The 21,505-nt window shown below is 36.6% G+C and overlaps 1 protein-coding gene across 1 annotated transcript in view; it reads left to right on the forward strand.

The window, feature by feature from the left end:
- Positions 1–21,505, forward strand: part of LOC136874458 (uncharacterized) — a 296,911-nt gene that overhangs the window by 47,293 nt on the left and 228,113 nt on the right. The window contains exons 3-6 of the mRNA XM_067148087.2: positions 1,506–1,666; positions 1,780–2,031; positions 13,968–14,143; positions 14,856–15,031. Coding sequence (XP_067004188.2) covers positions 1,506–1,666; positions 1,780–2,031; positions 13,968–14,143; positions 14,856–15,031 — 765 coding nt within the window. The remainder of the gene's footprint in view (positions 1–1,505; positions 1,667–1,779; positions 2,032–13,967; positions 14,144–14,855; positions 15,032–21,505) is intronic.

Below are 21,505 nucleotides of genomic sequence, written 5' to 3' on the forward strand. Positions count from 1 at the left end.
AAAAAATTGTGAGAATAGACTGAGTGCCAAACAGAACCATAGAGGAGGGCTCAGGGAGACTACTTGAAACATACCCCTTTTGATAGGTATGAGTCTAGTATCTATATGTTGATACTTGTGTTCCACATTTCCATTATTGTTCTGAGGAATAAGACAATTACTGGGTCATTCTTGTACACTTTCAAGAGCCAAGTATGGGGAATGGAGTCTAATGCTTTTCTAAAGTCTATGGAGCATGTAGGCCTATACAGGTTCCTCTGTTTCTACTAAGCTTGCTCCCTAACAATGTTATCAATTGTTCTTTACAGCTTTTGACTTCAAGTAATACCTGTCATGAAAAAATGTGGCACTATACTTGACTCTTGAATGAAGTTATCTATATGCAGGTTAAGGAGCCTGTGCATATACGTGAAATACTTATACTAATAATTCTGAATCCTATCAGTTCCTGGTGTCTTCCAGCTGTGCAAGTTACTAATTGCTTTCTTTACTTCTTTGGTCTTCACATCTCCTTGTAACATATCTTCAGTATTGTCAGACAAATTTTCTAACTATAGGATCCAGTGTACAGTTTCATTGTGCTCGACAGGTGTTGACCATATTGATGCCCAGTAAGATGCAATACTGCCTTCATTTGGTACATCATTGTTTTCATTGTTCATATCAAGTACTCTGTAGCTGATTGTAAAAATTGCTTTTGGTTTCTATTGAATAAAGTATTTTGGGTTTTTCTCTCTGCTGCTATTGTGTAACACTTTAGATGTCTTGCAAGGGCAGTGAGCTTTTATTTCATGGTGTTAAGGTGCTCTGTGATAGTCATGTTTACTGTATCTTGGTCAGAATGCGTATTGGTATTCCTTAAAGTTTGTTCACATGCTTAGAGAGCCTCAGACTTTCATTGTCTTTGGCATACTCAGTTAAACTGTTGACAGCTTGTCAGAGATCGGCTATTGGTCTCTTCACGCGATGCTGCCAAGGTGGTTCTGTGGGTCTTGGTTTAACAGTTTTGTTGAGAGATCTTATTTTCCCATCATTTGTCTGACAGCCACTAGAGCTGCACAGTAAATTGTGGTGTGTGTCTGAGTGAACATCTGATGAACAGCTACATGACTTGGCAGTGTTTGTTTACTTAATGTTTCTATAATATTGGCAAACTTCTTTGTTTGATTTTGGTGGAGTAATATTGGTCTTTGTGTGGGGTCTGTATGCTCATATTCTGTCAGAGTTGCCTAAAATTCTGTGTACATTTTTCTAGCTATTGCATCTTCCAGGGTGTAACTGTAAGCAGTTGTAGATTGTCTGTGTTGAATTTCTGGCTGTACTATGCATTTCAGCTGATGCCAAAGGATGCTGAGGACTTCCCAGATTATTATTATTATTATTATTATTATTATTATTATTATTATTATTATTATTATTATTATTATTATTATTACTATTCAATTTAAGCAGATCTATAGAATTATTATGCAAGTCTATTGATGTAATATATTTGTATCTTTCAGATAACACCAAGTTCAAATACTTACCAGGTCACACATATGTCTATGAATACCGGATAGACACATCAACGGGTATTAGTGAGACGTCAAAGGAAGAGTCACGACTTCACTTGGCTGCTACAGCAGAGGTCTCTGTCATTTCCCAATGTGATTTCAGATTACAGGTATGCATATGAACAGAATAGTTTCTTTAAAAATAACCATGCTTTTCTGTTATTTTTAAACCCTAACAAACTTATTGATTGTAATCTTGTAAATGTACACATTATTTTTGTAGCTGAGAGATGTGGTGGTGGAGGACTCAAATCCAAGTGACGCTGCCCAGCGCAAACCCATTCCTGCCATGGCAGAATTTGTTGAAGCTCTGGAAAGGCATCCTCTTCTCTTTTCCTTCCAAGATGGAAAAGTGGAAGAACTCTGTCCTAATGCTGATGAATCTCCTTGGGTGATGAACATTAAACGAGGAGTACTCTCTGTCTTCCAGAATAGTATGAGCAGCTTGGAAATAGAAGGGAATATTGTGTATGAGGTAATTACATTATAAAATTTGATGGTTACTATTCTCATTTATTTGACTACTGTAATCTTCATATGTTTGACTCTTCCCATTTTCTTGTATAGTACTTGACTATTACAGTCTTCATATATTGTATTTGTCTTCTGCTATTTTAATTTCCTGTACTTAACTGTCATTATTTTCATGTGCTGATGAAATTTGTTTTATATATATATTGCACTGAACTTTTACATTAACTGCATGCAACATCATTATAATACTGAATATCTTTAAATTTCTCGCAAACTCTCATTTCTTATCCTTGTCTCTCCTCGGTCTTTTCTCTCACCATTATTCATTTCATGTTTTATTGCAAGTGAAACTAATTGCTCATACTGAAGGATGCAACATAACCCTAATCACAAACACTCAAAATTCACACAAATTAGAAACTATAAATAAATTTAACACGTTAGAATTAGAAAAGACAAAGGAAAAAATATACAGTTACATTGGTTTCAGTGACATCCCATCTTTAGTGTCAGGTATTCCATGGTACCAACATTTTCCTCATAAAGAAAGTGTTTTTCAGCCGTGCTTATTACAACAACAGATGTAACCTATATAACATCATTTTAAACCTCACTTTGGATTAGGATATCCACTATGTGGGAATTTCATCAACTGAATAAATAAATGCTGCCAAAGCTAAAGATGATAACAATGACAGTGATAATAATTTGCCATTATCTGAAATGCTGCAAAAAGATGGACTGTGATATTCTGAATAAACATGATTATGAAATGTACTTAACAGCAGATGATGATCTAGTTACAACGGAGGTACAAATGGACAATGATACTGTAATTGAAGTGAAGAATAAGTGCTACAGTGACCATGAAGAGAAGGAGAAAGAACCCAACCATGAGTAATGCTTGAGAAGCCATCAGAGTTGTGAACATGTTCAGCTTCAATCAGTCACTACTGATCTGCATTTAGGGTGGTTGCCCAGGTGGCAGATTGCTTATCTATTGTTTTCCTAGACTTTTCTTAAATGATTGCAAAGGAAATGAAAATTTATTGAACATCTCCCTTGGTAAGTTATTCCAATCCCTAACTCCCCTTCTTGTAAACGAATATTTGCCCAAATTTTATCCGGCTCCATGGCTAAATGGTTAGCACGCTGGCCTTTTGTCACAGGGGTCCTGGGTTCGATTCCCGACAGGGTCGGGAATTTTAACCATAATTGGTTAATTTAGCTGGCACGGAGATTGGGTGTATGTGTCGTCTTCATCATCATTTCATCCTCATCACGGTGTGCAGGTCACCTACGGGTGTCAAATCAAAAGACCTGCATCTGGCGAGCCGAACTTGTCCTCGGACACTCCCGGCACTAAAAGCCGTACGCCATTTAATTTTTTTGCCCCAATTTGTCCTCTTGAATTCCAACTTTATCTTCATATTGTAATCTTTCCTACTTTTAAAGACACCAAACCAAACCAAACCCCGTGGCACTACAGCCCTTTAAGGGCCTTAGCCTACCAAGTGACCGCTGCTCAGCCCGAAGTTCTGCAGATTACAAGGTGTCGTGTGGTCAGCACGACGAATCCTCTCGGCCGTTATTCTTGGCTTTCTAGACCGCTTTTAAAGACACCACTCACGCTTATTCATCTGTGAGACATGGGGAAGGTGCAGGGGAATGTTGTTGCAAATGATGAACATAGAATTTAGTTTATAAAATGATTATTGTGCAAGCAGGAGAAGACAGACGAAAATACTCACTGCACTCTAGTTGTAAGTTTAACTGTACAAACTAAAACTCTTTTTTGAAATTAAACATTGTATTTCATGTTGTATACTTCAGTTCTGCACTTAAGTATCAGGGTTAAAAGAAAATGGATGATCTGCTGATGATTTGTCCATAGGCAATTCATTCATTAACATTTTTGTCCACTTCACCTATTTGTCCATTAATGGTACGTTTCTTTAGATCAAATATGAATTCATCCTTCCACTTTTTCATCCAGGTCATCCAATTTTAGTCCACTTTCTGATTCTGGTACCTAAAAGTAATTACCAATGAAACACAAGTAAAATAGTGAAATATTCCAATAGCAAATTTTTCAAAGGTTAAAATAGTGGAGTACAATTAAATTTCCTAAGGAATAAGTATAAATTATATGGAAAAGTAATGTAAAAAATGACAAAATGTAAATATATCAGATTTCATCCTGCTGATAATCTTCTTATGCTGTGCAGTACAGTTCATTTTGTAGCTAATGGATCTGAGGTACATATCAACATCATTGTTTTGATAATTTTCTTCATATCTTGTCACAATTTCCTTGAAATGTCTTTGGCTTCATAGGTACTGTTTATTTATAGGATATCTAACATTTAGGTGTCCAGCAACACGTTGTTACATGATCGCCTCATTATCATTTTTTAATATGCTCTTAAGAATTTCCAGATATTTTGTTTGATGAGTCACTATCACCCTTTGAAATTTCGAATGCCATCTTTCTACACAGGTGTTTTTGCATTGAACCCTACTTATTACAAGTTCATACATGCTCCACAACACAGTGGGGAATCTATGTTGCACAGCTCTTATTCTACCACTTGCAGGTTGCCCTCACAAATATGTATCCTGATAGTAACTGATAAGGTCATACAAATGATCATGAACTTGCTCTGCTAAAGTAACAAAACTGTCCTTGACATTGTTAAGAGGCACAAAAGAAAGGGCAAGTAACTATCTTACATCTCTATGTATACGGTAACTTCATAATTTGAAAAGGCTTCACAGTGACCAAGAATCACTTTTTTCCACCTGACAGCTTGCCCAAAGTGAAATAAGAACCCCCTTACTGAAGTTCTTGGAAAGTTATGACATGCTGCATTCATAGCCTCGATTTCGAAGTCCAATAGAATGAATTGAGGGTTCAACTCCATGTTCAAAAGTTTCACCAACTGTGCTAAAGTGGTTGAATATGGAATTATAAGTTGTTTGATCCTTCCTCGTACATAATGCATACACAAATGGAAATACTGTACTTGGTTATGAAATTGTGTAGATTTGATAATTTACTGAAGAAATAGACTTAAAAGTTCCATTACAGTAGAGTTACCTACTTTGGCACAGTTGTCCTAAACTCTCCTCTGTGTAAAACATAATATACCTGTTAGAATCATCTGTTCCACCATCATCCTGCAGAAATTCTTTACCGGACAAGTGTGTGCAAGGCTATAAAATGACATATTGCTAGAGTGTTTCTGCAAGTGGAGGACAGATTTTTTTTCATAAGAGGTTAATTGTTCATAGGAGAGAGTTTCTCTCAGACAAAAGCACTCACCAATCCCAAAGGCAATTTATACCTATATAAAAATAATTTAAAATTCTCTCCGTACAACCTCATCACTTGGTGGGTTAGGTCTACAACCGCCTTCACCACCACCACCACCACCACCACCACCACCAACCCCCACCCCCCACCCCCCTCCACAGGGAACTAACCTGGTACTTATTTTGGTGCAAGCTGAGTGAACCTCAGGGCTGTATGCACCCTGGAAGTGGAAAATTTGTTTCTTAACTTTTACAACTTCCTGATGGGGAATAGAACCCACGTCCTTCCGGTCGAAGCGAGCATGCCTTTACTGCCTCAGCCTGGCAGTCCCTTATTTTATATCTAATATGATCTAATATAAGCCTAGACCTCACTTGACTAATAGCATAAATCTCGGTTATGTTGACACCAGGCAAGTTAGCCGTGCGGTAAGGGGCGCGCAGCTGTGAGCTTGCATCCATGAGATGGTGGGTTCGAACCCCACCGTCAGCAGCCCTGAAGATGGTTTTTCGTGGTTTCCCATTTTTGCACTAGGCAAATGCTGGGGCTGTACCAAAATTAAGGCCACGGGCGCTTCCTTCCCACTCTGAACCCTTTCCTGTCCCATCATTGCCATAAGACCTATATGTGTCGGTGCGATGTAAAGCCAATTGAAATAATAATGGTTATGTTGACGCTCATTTATATCAACACAATTTCAATAACAACACCAGGGAGTTCTATAGAAAAGGGAGGTACATTCAAGAAAACGAGGTGGCCTAGGGAGCGGTGATAAGGGAACAGGGAACTGGAAATCCAGTAGGGATGACATAAAAATGTTAGTGCTGAGCTGTAAAAGTATTGTAAAGAAGGGAATAGAATTAATTTAATAGATATATACTTACCAGATATTGTAACAGGAGTTGAATCATGGCTGAGAAATGATATAATGAATGCAGAAATTTTCTCATGCTTAAGTTATAAATATTCTCGCGAATGTATTGTATTGAATAGGTTGACCACTTCAATAAACTTAATTGTTTCAAATTTTTATACTGGAGTGTGTATCATAGAGATAGGAATGGTAGGAAGGGGAGTATTCATTCTGGTGAAAGAAGAATTTGTAAGCTACGAAAAAGTTTAAGATGACAAACATGAAATTCTAGGTGTAAGGCTCATCTCTAAAGACAATAGGCAACTTGATGTCTTTGGAGTGTACAGACCGGAAAAGAGTAGCACAGACGCTGATTCACAATTATTTGATAAGATAATCAGCTATGTGGGAACGATAAGGAAAGGAACGTGTTTGTAGCGGGTGATCTCAATTTACCAAATGTCAATTGAGAAGGTAATGCGAACGACAGGAAGCATGACCAATAAATGACAAATAAGTTAATATGGGAAGGGCATCTGATTCAGAAAGTGATGGAACCAACTAGAGGGAAGAATATACTGGATGTGGTGCTGGTAAAAGCAGATGAGCTTTATAGAGAAACCGAAGTAATAGATGCTATTAGTGATCACGAAGCTCTTTTTGTGGTAGTTAAAAATAAATGTGAAAGAAAGGAAGATATTAAAATTAGGACTATGAGGCAGTACCATATGATTGATAAAACAGGCATGAGGGAGTTTTTAAAAAGTAACTATGATCAGTGGAAAACAGTAAATAAAAATGTAAACAGACTCTGGGATGGGTTTAAAGCAATTGTTGAGGATTGTGAAAATAGGTTTGTATCTTTAAAGGTGGTAAGGAATGGTAAAGATCCACTACCGGTATATTATAACAGAGAAGTAAAGAGACTAAGAAGGAGGTGCAGGTTGGAAAGAAATAGAGTTAGAAATGGCTGCGGAAGTAAGGAGAAATTGAAGGAACTTACTAGGAAATTGAATCTAGCAAAGAAGTCAGCTAAGGATAACATGATGGCAAGCATATTGGCGGTCATACAAATTTTAGTTAAAAATGGAAGTGTATGTATAGCTACTTCAAGGCAAAAACAGGCTCCAAGAAGGACATTCCAGAAATCAGGGAGTGTGTATGCGAGGATCTTCAAAACACAGAAGTATTCAGTCAGCGGTATGTATTGTTGGTTACAAGGATAAGAGGTGACAATACTAAAAATGTATTAAAATTTACCTATGACACCTATTACATTTACAGTAAGAGACAAAAGTTGAAAACTAGAAAAGCAGCTGGAATTGATAAGGTTTCGGGGGATATACTAAAGGCAATTGGTTGGGATATAATACCATATCTGAAGTACTCATTTGATTATTGTTTGCATGAAAGAGCTATACCAAATTAATAGAGAGTTGCTAAAGTAGCCGCTATGTACAAAGGAAAGGGTGATAGACATTCTTCTTCTTGTGGCGCCTTCTCCCAGCGGAGGTTGGCGGTCCACATAGCCAGCTCCGAACGTGATGTTGCAGCATGAAAAGCATCTTCTGAAGTGCAGTTGTGCCATCTTCGGATGTCCTTCAATTCCAGCTTTGTTGTCATACACTTTGATCTTTCCAAAACTGCTGGGCTTTCTAGTCATAGCAATGTTTGAAGCATTCCCTGCCGGTGATACGAATGGGGGAATAGAAACTCTGGATAATTTTACATTAAACAGAGCAATGCCATATGAACTTAAAGGGATATCCTTCAGGATCTTTAATGCATTGGTTTCCCGTTGCCTTCCGCATCCTAATGCCATTGACCAGTTGTAGGTTCTTCCACCTTCTGGGACCATTTCCTGTCCCAGGGACAATAGAGTGCCCTAACCTCTACCTGCTCATCCACCCTCAAGGAGACTGTTGGCACTTGGTAGAGGGGATCTTCTTATACTGGAAAATACTCGGTCCCTTCATTCGTTAACCACCTGCATATAACAAAATTGTTATAAACAGTTGTTGCCCCCTCTCTACCGCAGGGAGGTGAATGTCAGGTTTTCACCATCATTGAAACTGAGACCATAATGTCTTTTCTCAGTTTCTCTGGATCTTCAGAGAGGGGTGATAGAGATAAGGCTGAAAATTACAGGCCAGTCAGTTTGACATGCATTGCATGTAAGCTTTAAGAAAACATTCTTTCTGATTATATTAGACATGATTGCAAAATTAATAACTGGTGTGATAGAAAGCATTTTGGGTTTAGGAAAGGTTACTCCAATGAAGCTCAACTTGTAGGATTCCAGCAAGATATAGCAGATATCCTGGATTCAGGAGGTCATGATTGACCTATCTAAGGCATTTGATGGGGTAGATTATGGGAGAATACTGGCAAAAAAGTGCAATTGGACTTGATGAAAGACTGACTGAATGGGTGGCTATGTTTCTAGAAAATAGAATTCAGAGAATTAGATTAGACGAAGCTTTATTTGTCCATATAATAATTTAGAGGAGAATTCCTCAATGCAGTATTATTGGACCTTTATGTTTTCTTATATATACCGTATCATTGATATGTATAAAGAAGTGGAATCAGAGATATGGCTTTTTGCAGATGATGTTATTCTGTACAGAGTAATAAATAAGTTACAAGATTGTGAGCAATTGCAAAATGACCTTGATAATGTTGTGAGATGGACAGTAGGCAATGGTATGATGATAAACGGGGTTAAAAGTCAGGTTGTGAGTTTCACAAACAGGAAAAGTCCTCTCAGTTTTAATTACCATAGGGTGAAAGTACCCTTTGGAGATCATTGTAAGTACCTAGGTCTTAATGCACAACAACCTCATTTATCCGGATTAAGTGGGACCGGAACTGATCCGGATTATCAAAAATCCGGATAATCTGAAAAAAACAAAAAAATAAATATAGTACATGTTATGTAATCTATTAACATAAGTTGTACAGTAATTTTTTTTCAATTGTACAAAAAATATAAGAACACTTTTCGTACATTTACGACTCTGTTTTATGCACTAAAATAATCTGTGGGTTTCTTCTGTTTTACCATTATATAGTGTTTGCGCACAGCACGATCACGAAGACGTTTTACTAACAATAATTCTGCCAATGTGCTTTCAGTCAAGGATTCTAAATAGGCCATCAGTTTGTCCAGCTGCGTTGTTGCCTCTCCATGAGTCATTTTTTATTCTGATGGAGCGTCGGTTTCATTTTCAAATTCACCATCAGTGAATTAATAGTGCGTTGCATTCAGAAGAGCGTGGTTCTAATCCCACCTCGGCCATCCTGGGAATGGTTTTCCGTGGTTTCCCATTCTTAGTTCTAGGGGAAAGCCAGGACAGTACCTTTGAGAGACTGTGGCCAAATTACTTTCAATTCCTGTCCTTAACTATCCTTGGCGGAAAAGACATTCAAGAAGAGTCGGCGCCATAAAAGAAATACTGTACAAGTAAAAATAAATGTTTTTAATTTTCGATCCGGATTAATAAGAGCCAGATAAACGAGGTTTTTGTGTATAAGGAAAGATCTTCATTGGAGTAATCACATAAATATGATTGCACATGGTTATGAGGGTATTTAGGGGTTGTAGTAAGGATGTAAAGGAGAAGGCATATAAGTCTCTGATAAGACCCCAACTAGAGTATGGTTCCAGTGTATGGGACCCTCACCAGGATTACTTGCTTCAAGAACTGGAAAAAATCCAAAGAGAAGCAGCTGTATTTGTTCCGGGTGATTTCCGACAATTGTGTAATGTTACAAAAATGTTTAAAGTTTGGGCTGGGAAGACTTGGAAGAAAGGAGACAAGCTGTACGACTAAGTGGTATGTAATACCAATATAAATGGTCCGTTATTGGACATTATAAATTTTCCAGCTAACTCATTCTTGGTTGCCAGTGTTTCGCCCCCGTGTGTTAAGTTGGGCTCATCAGTTGGTACCTAGCACACCCACCAAGACACATGGCTAGTGCATACCGTGGAGGCCCAATGAGAAACAACATCTATATCATAAGTGGTATGTTCCGAGCTGTCAGTGAAGAGATGGTGTGGTATGACATCTATAGACAAATAAGTTTGAGTGGTGTCTTTAAAAGTAGGAAAGATCACAATATGAAGATAAAGTTGGAATTCAAGAGGACAAATCGGGGCAAATATTTGTTTATAGGAAGAGGAGTTAAGGATTGGAATAACTTACCAAGGGTGATGTTCAATAGTTTTCCAATTTCCTTGCAATAATTGAAGAAAAGGCTAGGAAAACAACAGATAGGGAATCTGCCACCTCAGCGACAGCCCTTTATGCAGATCAGTAGCGATTGATTGATTGATTGATTGATTGATTGATTGATTGATTGATTGATTGATTGATTGATTGATTGATTGATTGATTGAATGTGTTCAAACACATCCTCACTAAATACACCTCTCCAGGATTTAAAGAAGAACAATACCAGAGATTTCTATAGAACGTCCAAACATAAACTCACAAAAAACACCCCTCCAAGTCTACATTTCAGAAACCACTAATGTAAACTTGCCTACAATGGCAAGGACAACTGTCAGATCTTGGCAAAATATTTTGAATCTCTTCTCAACTGTGAAGAACCAGAAACACAATTTGACTTCGAAGAAACCATGCATCCCAACCCAGACTCTTCTCCACCCAAAAAAAGAGGAAATCAACTGTTCATCAAGTCATTTAAGAACAACAAACACCTGGTGAATATGCAATAATTGCTGAACTCTGGAAGTCAACAGGTGAGAAGGCAATTGATAAACTAACAGAGATCATGCACAAGATCTAGGAAACAGAGAAAATTCCAAGTGACCGGACAGTAGCCATGATTAATCCCCTTCATAAGAAAGGTGACAAAGCAGATGTAAACAACTACAGTGGCATCTCCCTCCTTTAGGTAATGTACAAAATTCTCTCTCAAGCCCTTCAGACATGGGCAGAAGAGCAACTCAATTTATGATTGGGTGAATATCAAGGAGGGTTTAGGAAAAGACAATCATGTGCAGAGCAGAACCTTAATCTTAAGTCTATTCTTTCCTATCTGAATCTCAGTAATAAGAAGTTTGTGGTTATCTTCACCAACTTCAAAAAAGCCTATGAGTCTATAGACCGACCTACAGTCCTCCAAATTCTAAAGGAGATGGTTTATACAACAAAACGAGATCAATTATCCAACAGACTCTAACCAACACAACCTCTAGAATGAAATTCAGGGGAGAGATTTCGGACATCTTCGAAGTAAAGACAGGCGTAAGGCAGGGAGATGGATTATCGCCTCTAACTGCGTACTGGAGAAAATCATTTACAAATGGCACAAAGAGATGTTCAAGGATGAGGTCGAGATTGGATTTAGAATAGGATACAAGAGAACTGGCCTGATAATAGATCACCTAGCTTTTGCAGATGATCTTGAGATATTCTCTGATTCCCTCCATACTGCTGCAAGACAAATAAATCAAAATCAACCAACTTAAAACCCAAGCAGCAAAGGCTGGCCTGCAGATCTCCTTTAAAAAATGGAGTTCATAACCAATATAAAGCCAGCTCCTAGAGAGTTACTTGTAGAACAGAGGGAAAATCAAACAAGCAGAAAAGTTTAAGTACTTAGGCAAGTGGATAGTACCTAAAAACTCAGAGAAAGTAACATTCACATCTAGGATCAACAAGATAGAAGTGGCAATCCAACTAACTAGAAATATCTACATCAATGCCAAGCTTGGGCATTATTGTTCAGTCATGCATTCAGAGGTCCTGTATGCAGCAGAATGCTTTTCACTGAACAGCAGAGGGTCTAATTGAAAAGTTAGAAGCTAAAGAATGAAAAACCCTGAGAAAGATCAAACAACCAATCAGAAAAAATTTTTAGTACAGAAAATGGCATAACAATGAACTGTACCCGCATGTGGAAAGGATAATGGACATAATTCGTAAATAGAGGATTAAATTTTATGGCCACATAACATGCATGAACTCGCAGAGATTGACCAACTGGATCTTTACCTACTTTGTAAACAAGAAAACCAAGGGACTCTGGTTCATCGAAGTTGAAAAAGACCTTCAAAAAATAGGATTCACACATGAAGACATCCAGGAATGTGTTCCTCTCTAGAAGAAATTTTGAATATACCAGCGATTTTAAGAAAAGCCAAAGTTAAAAATAGGCAAGAAGTGGACTGATTAAAGAAAAGAGGCTCACAGAAAGTGAATTTGGGAATACTAGGAAAGAGTTAAAGCTCATGGATACAAAAAAATTGAAATAATGTGGTCCACAACCTGCCAAAACGAAGCAGAATATTATTATTATTAATAATAATAATAATAATAATAATAATAATAATAATAATAATAATAATAATAATAATAATATATTATTATTTTACTCACCATGGCAGTTCATTGATCAGGAAACTGACCTCTACTGCTGTGATAGGAAGGTTCTTGTCATGTGGCAGGTGTTCAGAATGACAGCCTTCTCCTTTTGTGGAAGTGTATAGACGATGTCCAGATCCTGCAGGTGTTGTTGCAGCTTATTGTACACAAATCCTGTAGTAGAAATGATTAAAGGCCTCACTGTTGTTATGTCCATTTTCCACAGATTTTGAACTTCTGCTGTGAGGTCAGTGTACTTTGTTACAACCTAGCCCTGCCCTGTTCTCAAATGTGTCAAAGTGATTTATAACTGTTAGTCAAATGATGCAGTTTTACTTAAATAATTGCTCTTTCTATATCAACAAAAATCATTTATGAGATTTCATAAATTGTTCATGAAGCTCTTTGAAAAGTAGTTTGTAACAGACTGGAATAGACTCTCATTGTTGGCAGTGATAATTAAATTAAATTAGGGCTTAAAAATGCAGAAAATAACAAGTATACCAATTAGTAACACCAGATTTTGAAATAAGAATGTCTATGTAAGCATGAAGAGTTGTGGTAACTAGCTCGAAATAATTACTGTTGGAGGGGTACTGTGCGGTCAATGAATATTACTGGTTTGAGGGGTTAATGGTCTTTTCCTTTCTTTTGCTAATACCTTGAAGTGTTGGACCTCTTTAATTTTCCCTTTTTCTCTGATTAGTATTAATAGAGGATGGTTGCCGTGTTGTACTTCCCCTTAAAACAACACCAAATTACCACCATTTTTCATAATGCTAATATATGTCAACATACACACACTCATTGCACAAAGCAGGCATGTGCTGCATCTTTTGGTTCTGTTCTATGTTTCTCCTCTAAGAAACTTCAAAACTATTCAAAACAAAGGAATTTGACATCATTCAAATGATGATGAGGCTCATCTTCATTAAATTGGTTCTACAGTCCCAATACCATCCTGGTGTACAATATCTCTTTATAACCTTGTTGCTGCAAATCTTTTTTTGTCAATCTTTTGCTATTTTCATTTCATGGTACATATATTAGCGGAAAGGAACTGGCCACCCTACCACACGTAAACTCCGGCTCAGGAACACCTCTGCAGAGGTTCGGACCTGCCTTTGGGCAGAACGACCCTTACCTATCTATAAAATAAATATTAAAGGCTTTTCTTCTAACTTCATGCAAAATATTGTCTAAAAATTGTAACATTTTATTAAAATCAAGTATAAAATATTATGACAACTAAATGAATCCATTTACTGACGTCATATTTTGTTTATCAATATACCTTCCATTTTTTTGATGCCAATAAAACCTTCCTCAATGTTTAAACTTTAATTTGTAATAAAAGTTAAATCTTTCAGAAAGATGTAACAGGCTTCTGTGAGACCAAGTACACAACGACCTCCACAACAATACCCATGGTCGTAACGAAGAGTAAGGATCTGCTAACTTGCACGCACCGTTTGGACCATTATCTTTCACTACAGTCAACTCCATACAGCTCACCTGTCAATATCCACTCACTACCATTGGTCAAGTAAGTACAGTAAACACTATTTAACAGCGTATCTCATGTAGATCTCTAGTCAAAGATTTCATTTTCTAAGATATTATTCATTGTTTACATCTATGAAACAAATTGAAGATATTACAAGAAATCAGTTCAAACTCTATTCACATTTAACCCTCCATTAGTCCTGCCCCATCACATGATGAAACACACAGGTCTAAAATTTTTGGCTGCAACCACCATCAGTGGAGGTTAGAATAAGAATTATGAAACTCAACTAGTACTGTGATTTCTGGTTGAATAAAATAATTTCTATCCTTCAGATTACACTTGCAGTTACCTTGTAAGCATACAGCTGCATGCAATATGTTGGCATAGTTTTAGTATAAATTTACTGTGTATGCATCTTGGCATTAATATTTGACATAAACACTTTCCTCTCATTTATAACTTTTTCCAGGAGTCAACCTACTCAAAACAATTTTTCACATTTAAGTTTTTAAGAGAATAAAAGTTTGCTAGTGTCAGAGAATTAGTAAAAAAATCTTTAAAACAAAAGGGAATCTGCCACCTGGGTAACTGCCCTAAATGCCGATGAGTAATGATTGATTGATTGATTGATTGATTGATTGATTGATTGATTGATTGATTGATTGATTGATTGATTGATTGATTGATTGATTGATTGATTGATTGATTGATTGATTGATTGATTGATCTACTATTTCACTTTTTTCAGGAGTCAACATAGCTGCAAACAAAATATTGGTGCTTCTGGTCTCCTTGAAAGAGCAATTTGTAATGAAGTTCATATCTTCCGTCCTTTCTCCAATGGTGAAAATGGTGCAAAGACAAAAGTGTCTCAGTATTTGATTTTAAAAGAGATTATTTCTGATGTTCAACCTGAAGACTTGGGTAAGTATTGATACAGAATACAACCAATAGAGAAGAAAAATTAAGACTTATTTTCCTTTTTTCAAAATTACAGAAGTGCTATAAAAAATTATGATGCTGGCATTGAGTAAAGAAATATTTCAAGCTGTTGACTTTGAATATCATAACAATCATAATCATCACAGTAAAATAAAAAGTTAGAATTCATAAATACGGTAACTTCAAACCTTTTGATAAATTGAACCAGAAAGATTTCATTATCCCAGAATAGCATATTTCTCAGTTAAATTAATTCTTCTTTCATAAGCCTTATCCAGGGAGCTACTGGGTAGTGCTGTGGATCTTTGACCCCCATCCTCTTCTTACTTCTCCTTGGAGACAAAGATGTGCATCACATTTGGGATACTGTTTAGATCTTTGCTCTGATCCACTTTGATGCTTCCTAAAGGCTCATAGACCATAAACCTCTCATTTATCTGTATTAGTGACAGTTTGGAAATAGGAGTGTTCCCAGTAACTCAAAAGTATTCAAAAGTATTCAAAGATAATCCCAGTATTTAAAAGTGGTGAATTTAATTAGCCGAGTAATTACCGGCAGGTTTCAGTTTTGATGTATAGACAAGAAAAGTGTTCCACCAATCAATATTTATTGTGAATGGATTATTACACTAGTACTGGTTTCGGCCTTTCATGGCCATCATCAGCTAGTACAAAACATTTATAGTCATTGTCTAATGAGTATTGATCGGTGGAACTCGTTGGCTGAATGGTCAGCGTACTGGCCTTCGGTTCAGAGGGTCTCGGGTTCGATTCCCGGCCGGGTCGGGGATTTTAACCTTAATTGGTTAATTCCAGTGGCCCGGGGGCTGGGTGTTTGTGCTGTCCCCAACATCGGCCAATACCGGCAGGTTTCAGTTTTGATGTATAGACAAGAAAAGTGTTCCACCAATCAATATTTATTGTGAATGGATTATTACACTAGTACTGGTTTCGGCCTTTCATGGCCATCATCAGCTAGTACAAAACATTTATAGTCATTGTCTAATGAGTATTGATCGGTGGAACTCGTTGGCTGAATGGTCAGCGTACTGGCCTTCGGTTCAGAGGGTCTCGGGTTCGATTCCCGGCCGGGTCGGGGCTTTTAACCTTAATTGGTTAATTCCAGTGGCCCGGGGGCTGGGTGTTTGTGCTGTCCCCAACATCCCTGCAACTCACACACCACACATAACACTATCCTCCACCACAATAACACGCAGTTACCTACACATGGCAGATGCCGCCCACCCTCATCGGAGGGTCTGCCTTACAAGGGCTGCACTCGGCTAGAAATAGCCACACGAAATTATTATTATCGGTGGAACACTTTTCTTGTCTATAGATTGAATCCAATCAATACGGAAAATGAAACTTATAAATAATAAAATAGGTTTCAGTTTTCTCAGTATTTGGCAAAATTCTAGAATGTATTATGGTAGAACAGTTGGTAGACAATTTTTAAACTAATAATCTTTTACATAATGAACAATTGGATTTTAATTGGGTAAATCAACTATTGGAGCAACTAATTTGCTGCTTGAACACATATTTTTGGCATTAGAGAACAGGAGGCCTGCTCAGATTACATTATGTGATCTTTGCAAGGCTTTAGACTGTGTATCCCATACAAATTTTATTGCCAAATTACATTACTATGCAGTTAGGGATAAGTAAATGATATCCTGAGACCATACCTAGGTGGTCGTAAACAAGCAGTAGAAGTGGAAGGCCATCTAATCGTTACATTAAGCATAGTGTTCCACATGGCTCAAAGTTCGGACCACTTTTTTTGTTTTAGTGTTAACAAATGATCTGGTTGACAGTGAGAACTCTATAGCCAATTCAGTCTTATATGTAGATGATACAACTTTCATAAAAAATGCTAATTCTATAGATGAAGTTAGACAGCTGACAAAGGATAACTTATATTCAGCAACTGGCCCCAGACAACTTAGATTTCTTTGTCCAAGTAAAGTGTTCCAGCGTGGTATACTAACAAACTCTTTCTAAATTCCAACAAAACTCAAACATTGATATTTAGCTTAAGTACTCATTCAATTATTGAAGATAATGACCCTGTCAAGCTGTTAGGAGTTTACTGTATTTGGATTCCAAGCTGATGTGGGATTCACATATTGATTTTATAACAGGGAAATTGTCAAAGGTGCTGTATTTGTTAAGGTCCCTTACTGATAAAGTTTAAAGAAAAATCCTGTTAAATGCATACTTTCCATTTTTCATAGCATTGTGCAATACAAAAATTTTCTATGAGAAAATTGCAGTAGAATCTCAGAGGTTCTTGTAGTCCAAAAGAAAGCTTTATGTATCATATCAAAGTCTCCACCAGGTACACACTGATAACCTTTGTTTATTGATAATTCTATTACGACCATAGTTACTCTGTATTTTTTAATGCATTATGTAATGAAAACATATCACAGATATTAAACACCAAAATGACTTCCACAATCACAACATGAGGTGTAGAAACCAGGTGGATATACCCTATTGTAGATTACAGAAAAGAAAGGCAAGTCATCTAATTTTCTTTTTTTAACATTTTTATTCACAATCAATATCTTACATATACAAACAGAGGTAGTAAAACATACAGTGTGAATTCCACATAAGGTAAACTTGTGTGTGAGCTTAAAAAATACAATAGCTAGATTATGTACATCATGGCATCTAGTGAATATCATCTACTCCATTATCATTTTGGTGATATTTGACTACAGTAATTTTATGAACTGTTTTTCTGCATTTGGTGAAAGGAGGGACATGGGTTAAGGAGAAGGTTGGTTTCTTAGTGGAGAGGAATAGTGTGCTAGTTGATTTAAATAATATAATGGAAATTTATAAGTTGATCTATTTTGTAATAATTGTTAATGAGCCATGTGAATAGCCTTTTCTACAGGGTATTCTGATTGCCACTGATCACGACCACAGGTAATGCATTGGATATCCTTGGTCCTAGACAACTTAGATTTCTTTGTCCAAGTAAAGTATTCCGGCATGGTATACTTATTACACATTATGAGTCTCATATTGGAGTACAGAATGTAAAAGTTTCAAACAAATTTATTTAAAAACCACCATTCCAATACTTTACCTATTCGAATACCAGTACTTTACTTTACTTATTCCAGTTCTGTCTTGCAGCCTAGTGCAAATTCTTGACTTGTGTTCTTTGCAGAAGAGCTTTAAATTTTTATGCATGTATAGGGTCACTGACTGCACAAATAGCTGCCGTATGTTAAGTACCATGCTTTGCTGGAACAGTTCATATGTTGGAAACATCGGTGGCTTTTTGTACATGACTTTCAGTATGTAGTTCTGGCATGTATTTACCTGAACCAAGCGTGAATCAAGTATTCAATCCCAACTGTTAATTCCATATTGCAGTTGCGATTGAACTAAGGCAAAGTATGCAGACTTCAAGGCTTTTGTTGAAATAACATTTCTAATTCTGTAAAATATATAAATAAGTTTCTGAAGTTTAATGATCAAATTTGATGCATGAAAATTCCATTTCAGATAACTATCTATAATTATCCCTAGGTATGAAACTTTTATTGATTTCTGTAAAGTCTAACAGTTGCAGCTTCAGTATTTTTGCAAGTTGGTGTGTGGAGTTTTAGTGTTAGGTTGTCTGAGGGTTGCATTGTCTTATTATGCGAGAAGCAGAGGAATTCGTTTTATTTTCATTTAAAGTAAGTAGGTGGTTGTTTAGCCATTTCTGAACTATGGCCAGGTTTCTTGAGCTCTGTTGAAGGTGTCCTCCCAAGTTTCACCTGTGACTGTGACTACCGTGTCATCAGCATATGAGTTAAATTTTTTACAGTTTAGCTCACACAGATCATTGATATATAACAGAAAAAGAATTGGTCCTAACACTGTTCCTTGGAGTACACCAATTTTTTACTTGCAACACTTTTACTTAGAGTATCCTTGATTCTTACCTTTTGTATTGTCTGGCTCCATGGCTAAATGATTAACGTGCTGGCCTTTGGTCACAGGAGTCCCGGGTTTGATTCCGGGCAGAGTCGGGGATTTTAACCTTAATTGGTTAATTTCGCTGGCACGGGGGCTGGTTGTATGTGTCGTCTTCATCATCATTTCATCCTCATCACGACGCGCAGGTCACCTATGGGTGTCAAATCGAAAGACCTGCATCTGGCGAGCCGAACATGTCCTCGGACACTCCCAGCACTAAAAGCCATATGCTATTTCTTTTTTTTTACCTTTTGTATTCTGTTAGAAAGAAAACATTTAATTAGATTTTGAGGAATTCCACGAATGCCTACTTTTTCAAGTTTTCTAAGGAGTATATTGTGGTCTACGGTATCAAATGTCTTTTTTAACTCCAAAAATATAGAAATAGCCCTTTTGGAGCTATCAATGGTTTTATACAAATAATCAGTTAAGGAAAATATTGCATCTTGAGTGCAAATTTTTGGTCTAAAACCAAACTGATTTGGAGACAATATGTTATACTTATTCAGGTAATTAAGTAATCTGGTTTTAATGTATTTCTCTAGTAATTTTGAAAGGTGGGTTGTGAGAGAAATTAGGCGATAATTGTTTCTCTCTCTCTTATTGTCTGATTTATGGATTGGGACTATGGTAGCAATTTTGAATGGGTCTGGACCACATCCAAAGGTATGTTTCAATGGAAAATGGAAGGGGTCTGATATTTTGAGGAATGAATCTATTAGCAAAAGAAAGGGAAGGGTCATTAAGGTATGAAAATGAAAGACTCCCTAGGCCTCAGGAACCTAATACTGCTGGGGTCAGAAAAGAACAGTAGTTGACCAAGTGAGGTTGGATAGGAAAGATGGAAGTGAGGAGCCTCACATAAATAAGTGGAAGCAATACAAAACTCAGCTAGGGAAACTGTGGTCACCAATCCATGCTCCAAAGTTCAGAGCCACTGGATCCCCTTTCAGTTGCCTCTTGCAACAGGCAGGGGTACCATGGATGTATTTTACATTCCCATTCACAGAGGGTGCTCAGTTAAATTAATTGTTAAGGTTAAATCCAAAGCCAAAGGGTAATATTCATATGCCTACATTTCAGAAATAGTTAGATTCATTATATATAGTATGTGCATATACAATATATACCATACCTACTATAAAAGATAGGAAGGAGGATAGTAGTACATTCTAAGAATAATACAGCACAAAGACAGGTTAGTCTGAACAGAGGTTGATATTTTGCATCTGTTATCAATAGGGTTTGGATGTTTAAGACCTAAAAATAGCCCAAATAAGCAAGCAAATATGACCTCAAAAATGAGGAAATATGACCTCAAAAGTGACGAAGTATGACATAAAAATGACAAAATATGACCCGAAAATAATTAATCAAAATATGGGCATTTTAAAATAAATTATAAATTGGAACGGTAATTCCTCTGACACATATTTGTTAACTAAATTCTTTATTACTTTAATATTAGTTTTCTGAATATACATGTGCAGCAATTATTCACAGTCTATTATCCTTGATTCACTAATCAAACTTTTGTGAACTAAGTTCACTAAGATTATCAGATCACACAGCATTGTAAAAGTCCATGTTTGCACCCTGCATTGGTGGTTTGAAATACAAGAAAACTAGAAATAACTCTATTTTGGAATGTTTAAGGCCAGATTTCATTAACATTATACAAATGCGTTAAAGTTTAAACTGAGCACCAAGAAACAAATTAAATAGATGTCTTTCAATACATTATGGTAGGTCATCAGAGCCTACAGTGCAAACTCACATACCTTTTTCATTCTTCTCCGTTGGTGGAATTGAAGTGTATGACAAGATTCATCTTCAAAGCATCAGGCGTGAAAGACCTCCGATTATCACTTAACACATTCCTGTAAGAAGACAAGCTCCTTTCTACATCACAAGACGTTATTGGTGCATATTTAAATAATGTTAAATCACTGCTGTTGAGTATGCACTCATCTTGAAGTGTACTGGTACCTTCTCCTCTAAGAACATCATTTATCTTGCACACACAGTAAAAACCATCATTTCAATTAAGCACATTTTGAAGTTTCCGTTTTACACTGTCACCAACTATTCCATGTAATTTTTGTACTGAAAGTTCAACACTTCTCACAATGTCAATACTTTCATGAATTTCTAAGCAAGCAGATTCTAAACAAGTAATTGAAGACCTGAGTGCAAGAACTAGCTAATAACCAAAAGTTAAGTTCTGAGAAAAACGAGAAAAACATTTAAAACTATATAAATCCTAAAATTCATCAAAGGTTTCAGTTTAATGTGAAAGTATATATGAATATACACTACTGTTTCAATTTTTAACCCTCTACTCCATTTAGAAATAATAAAAAAACGAGAAAATGTGTGATGGAATTATCCATTTCTTGCACTCAGATGTTTTAAGGAATGCAAAAACGGGAATAGAAATTGGAGAATGAATGCCATTACATG

The sequence above is a fragment of the Anabrus simplex genome, chromosome 5, assembly GCF_040414725.1.
Source record: "Anabrus simplex isolate iqAnaSimp1 chromosome 5, ASM4041472v1, whole genome shotgun sequence".
Lineage (NCBI taxonomy): Eukaryota > Metazoa > Arthropoda > Insecta > Orthoptera > Tettigoniidae > Anabrus > Anabrus simplex.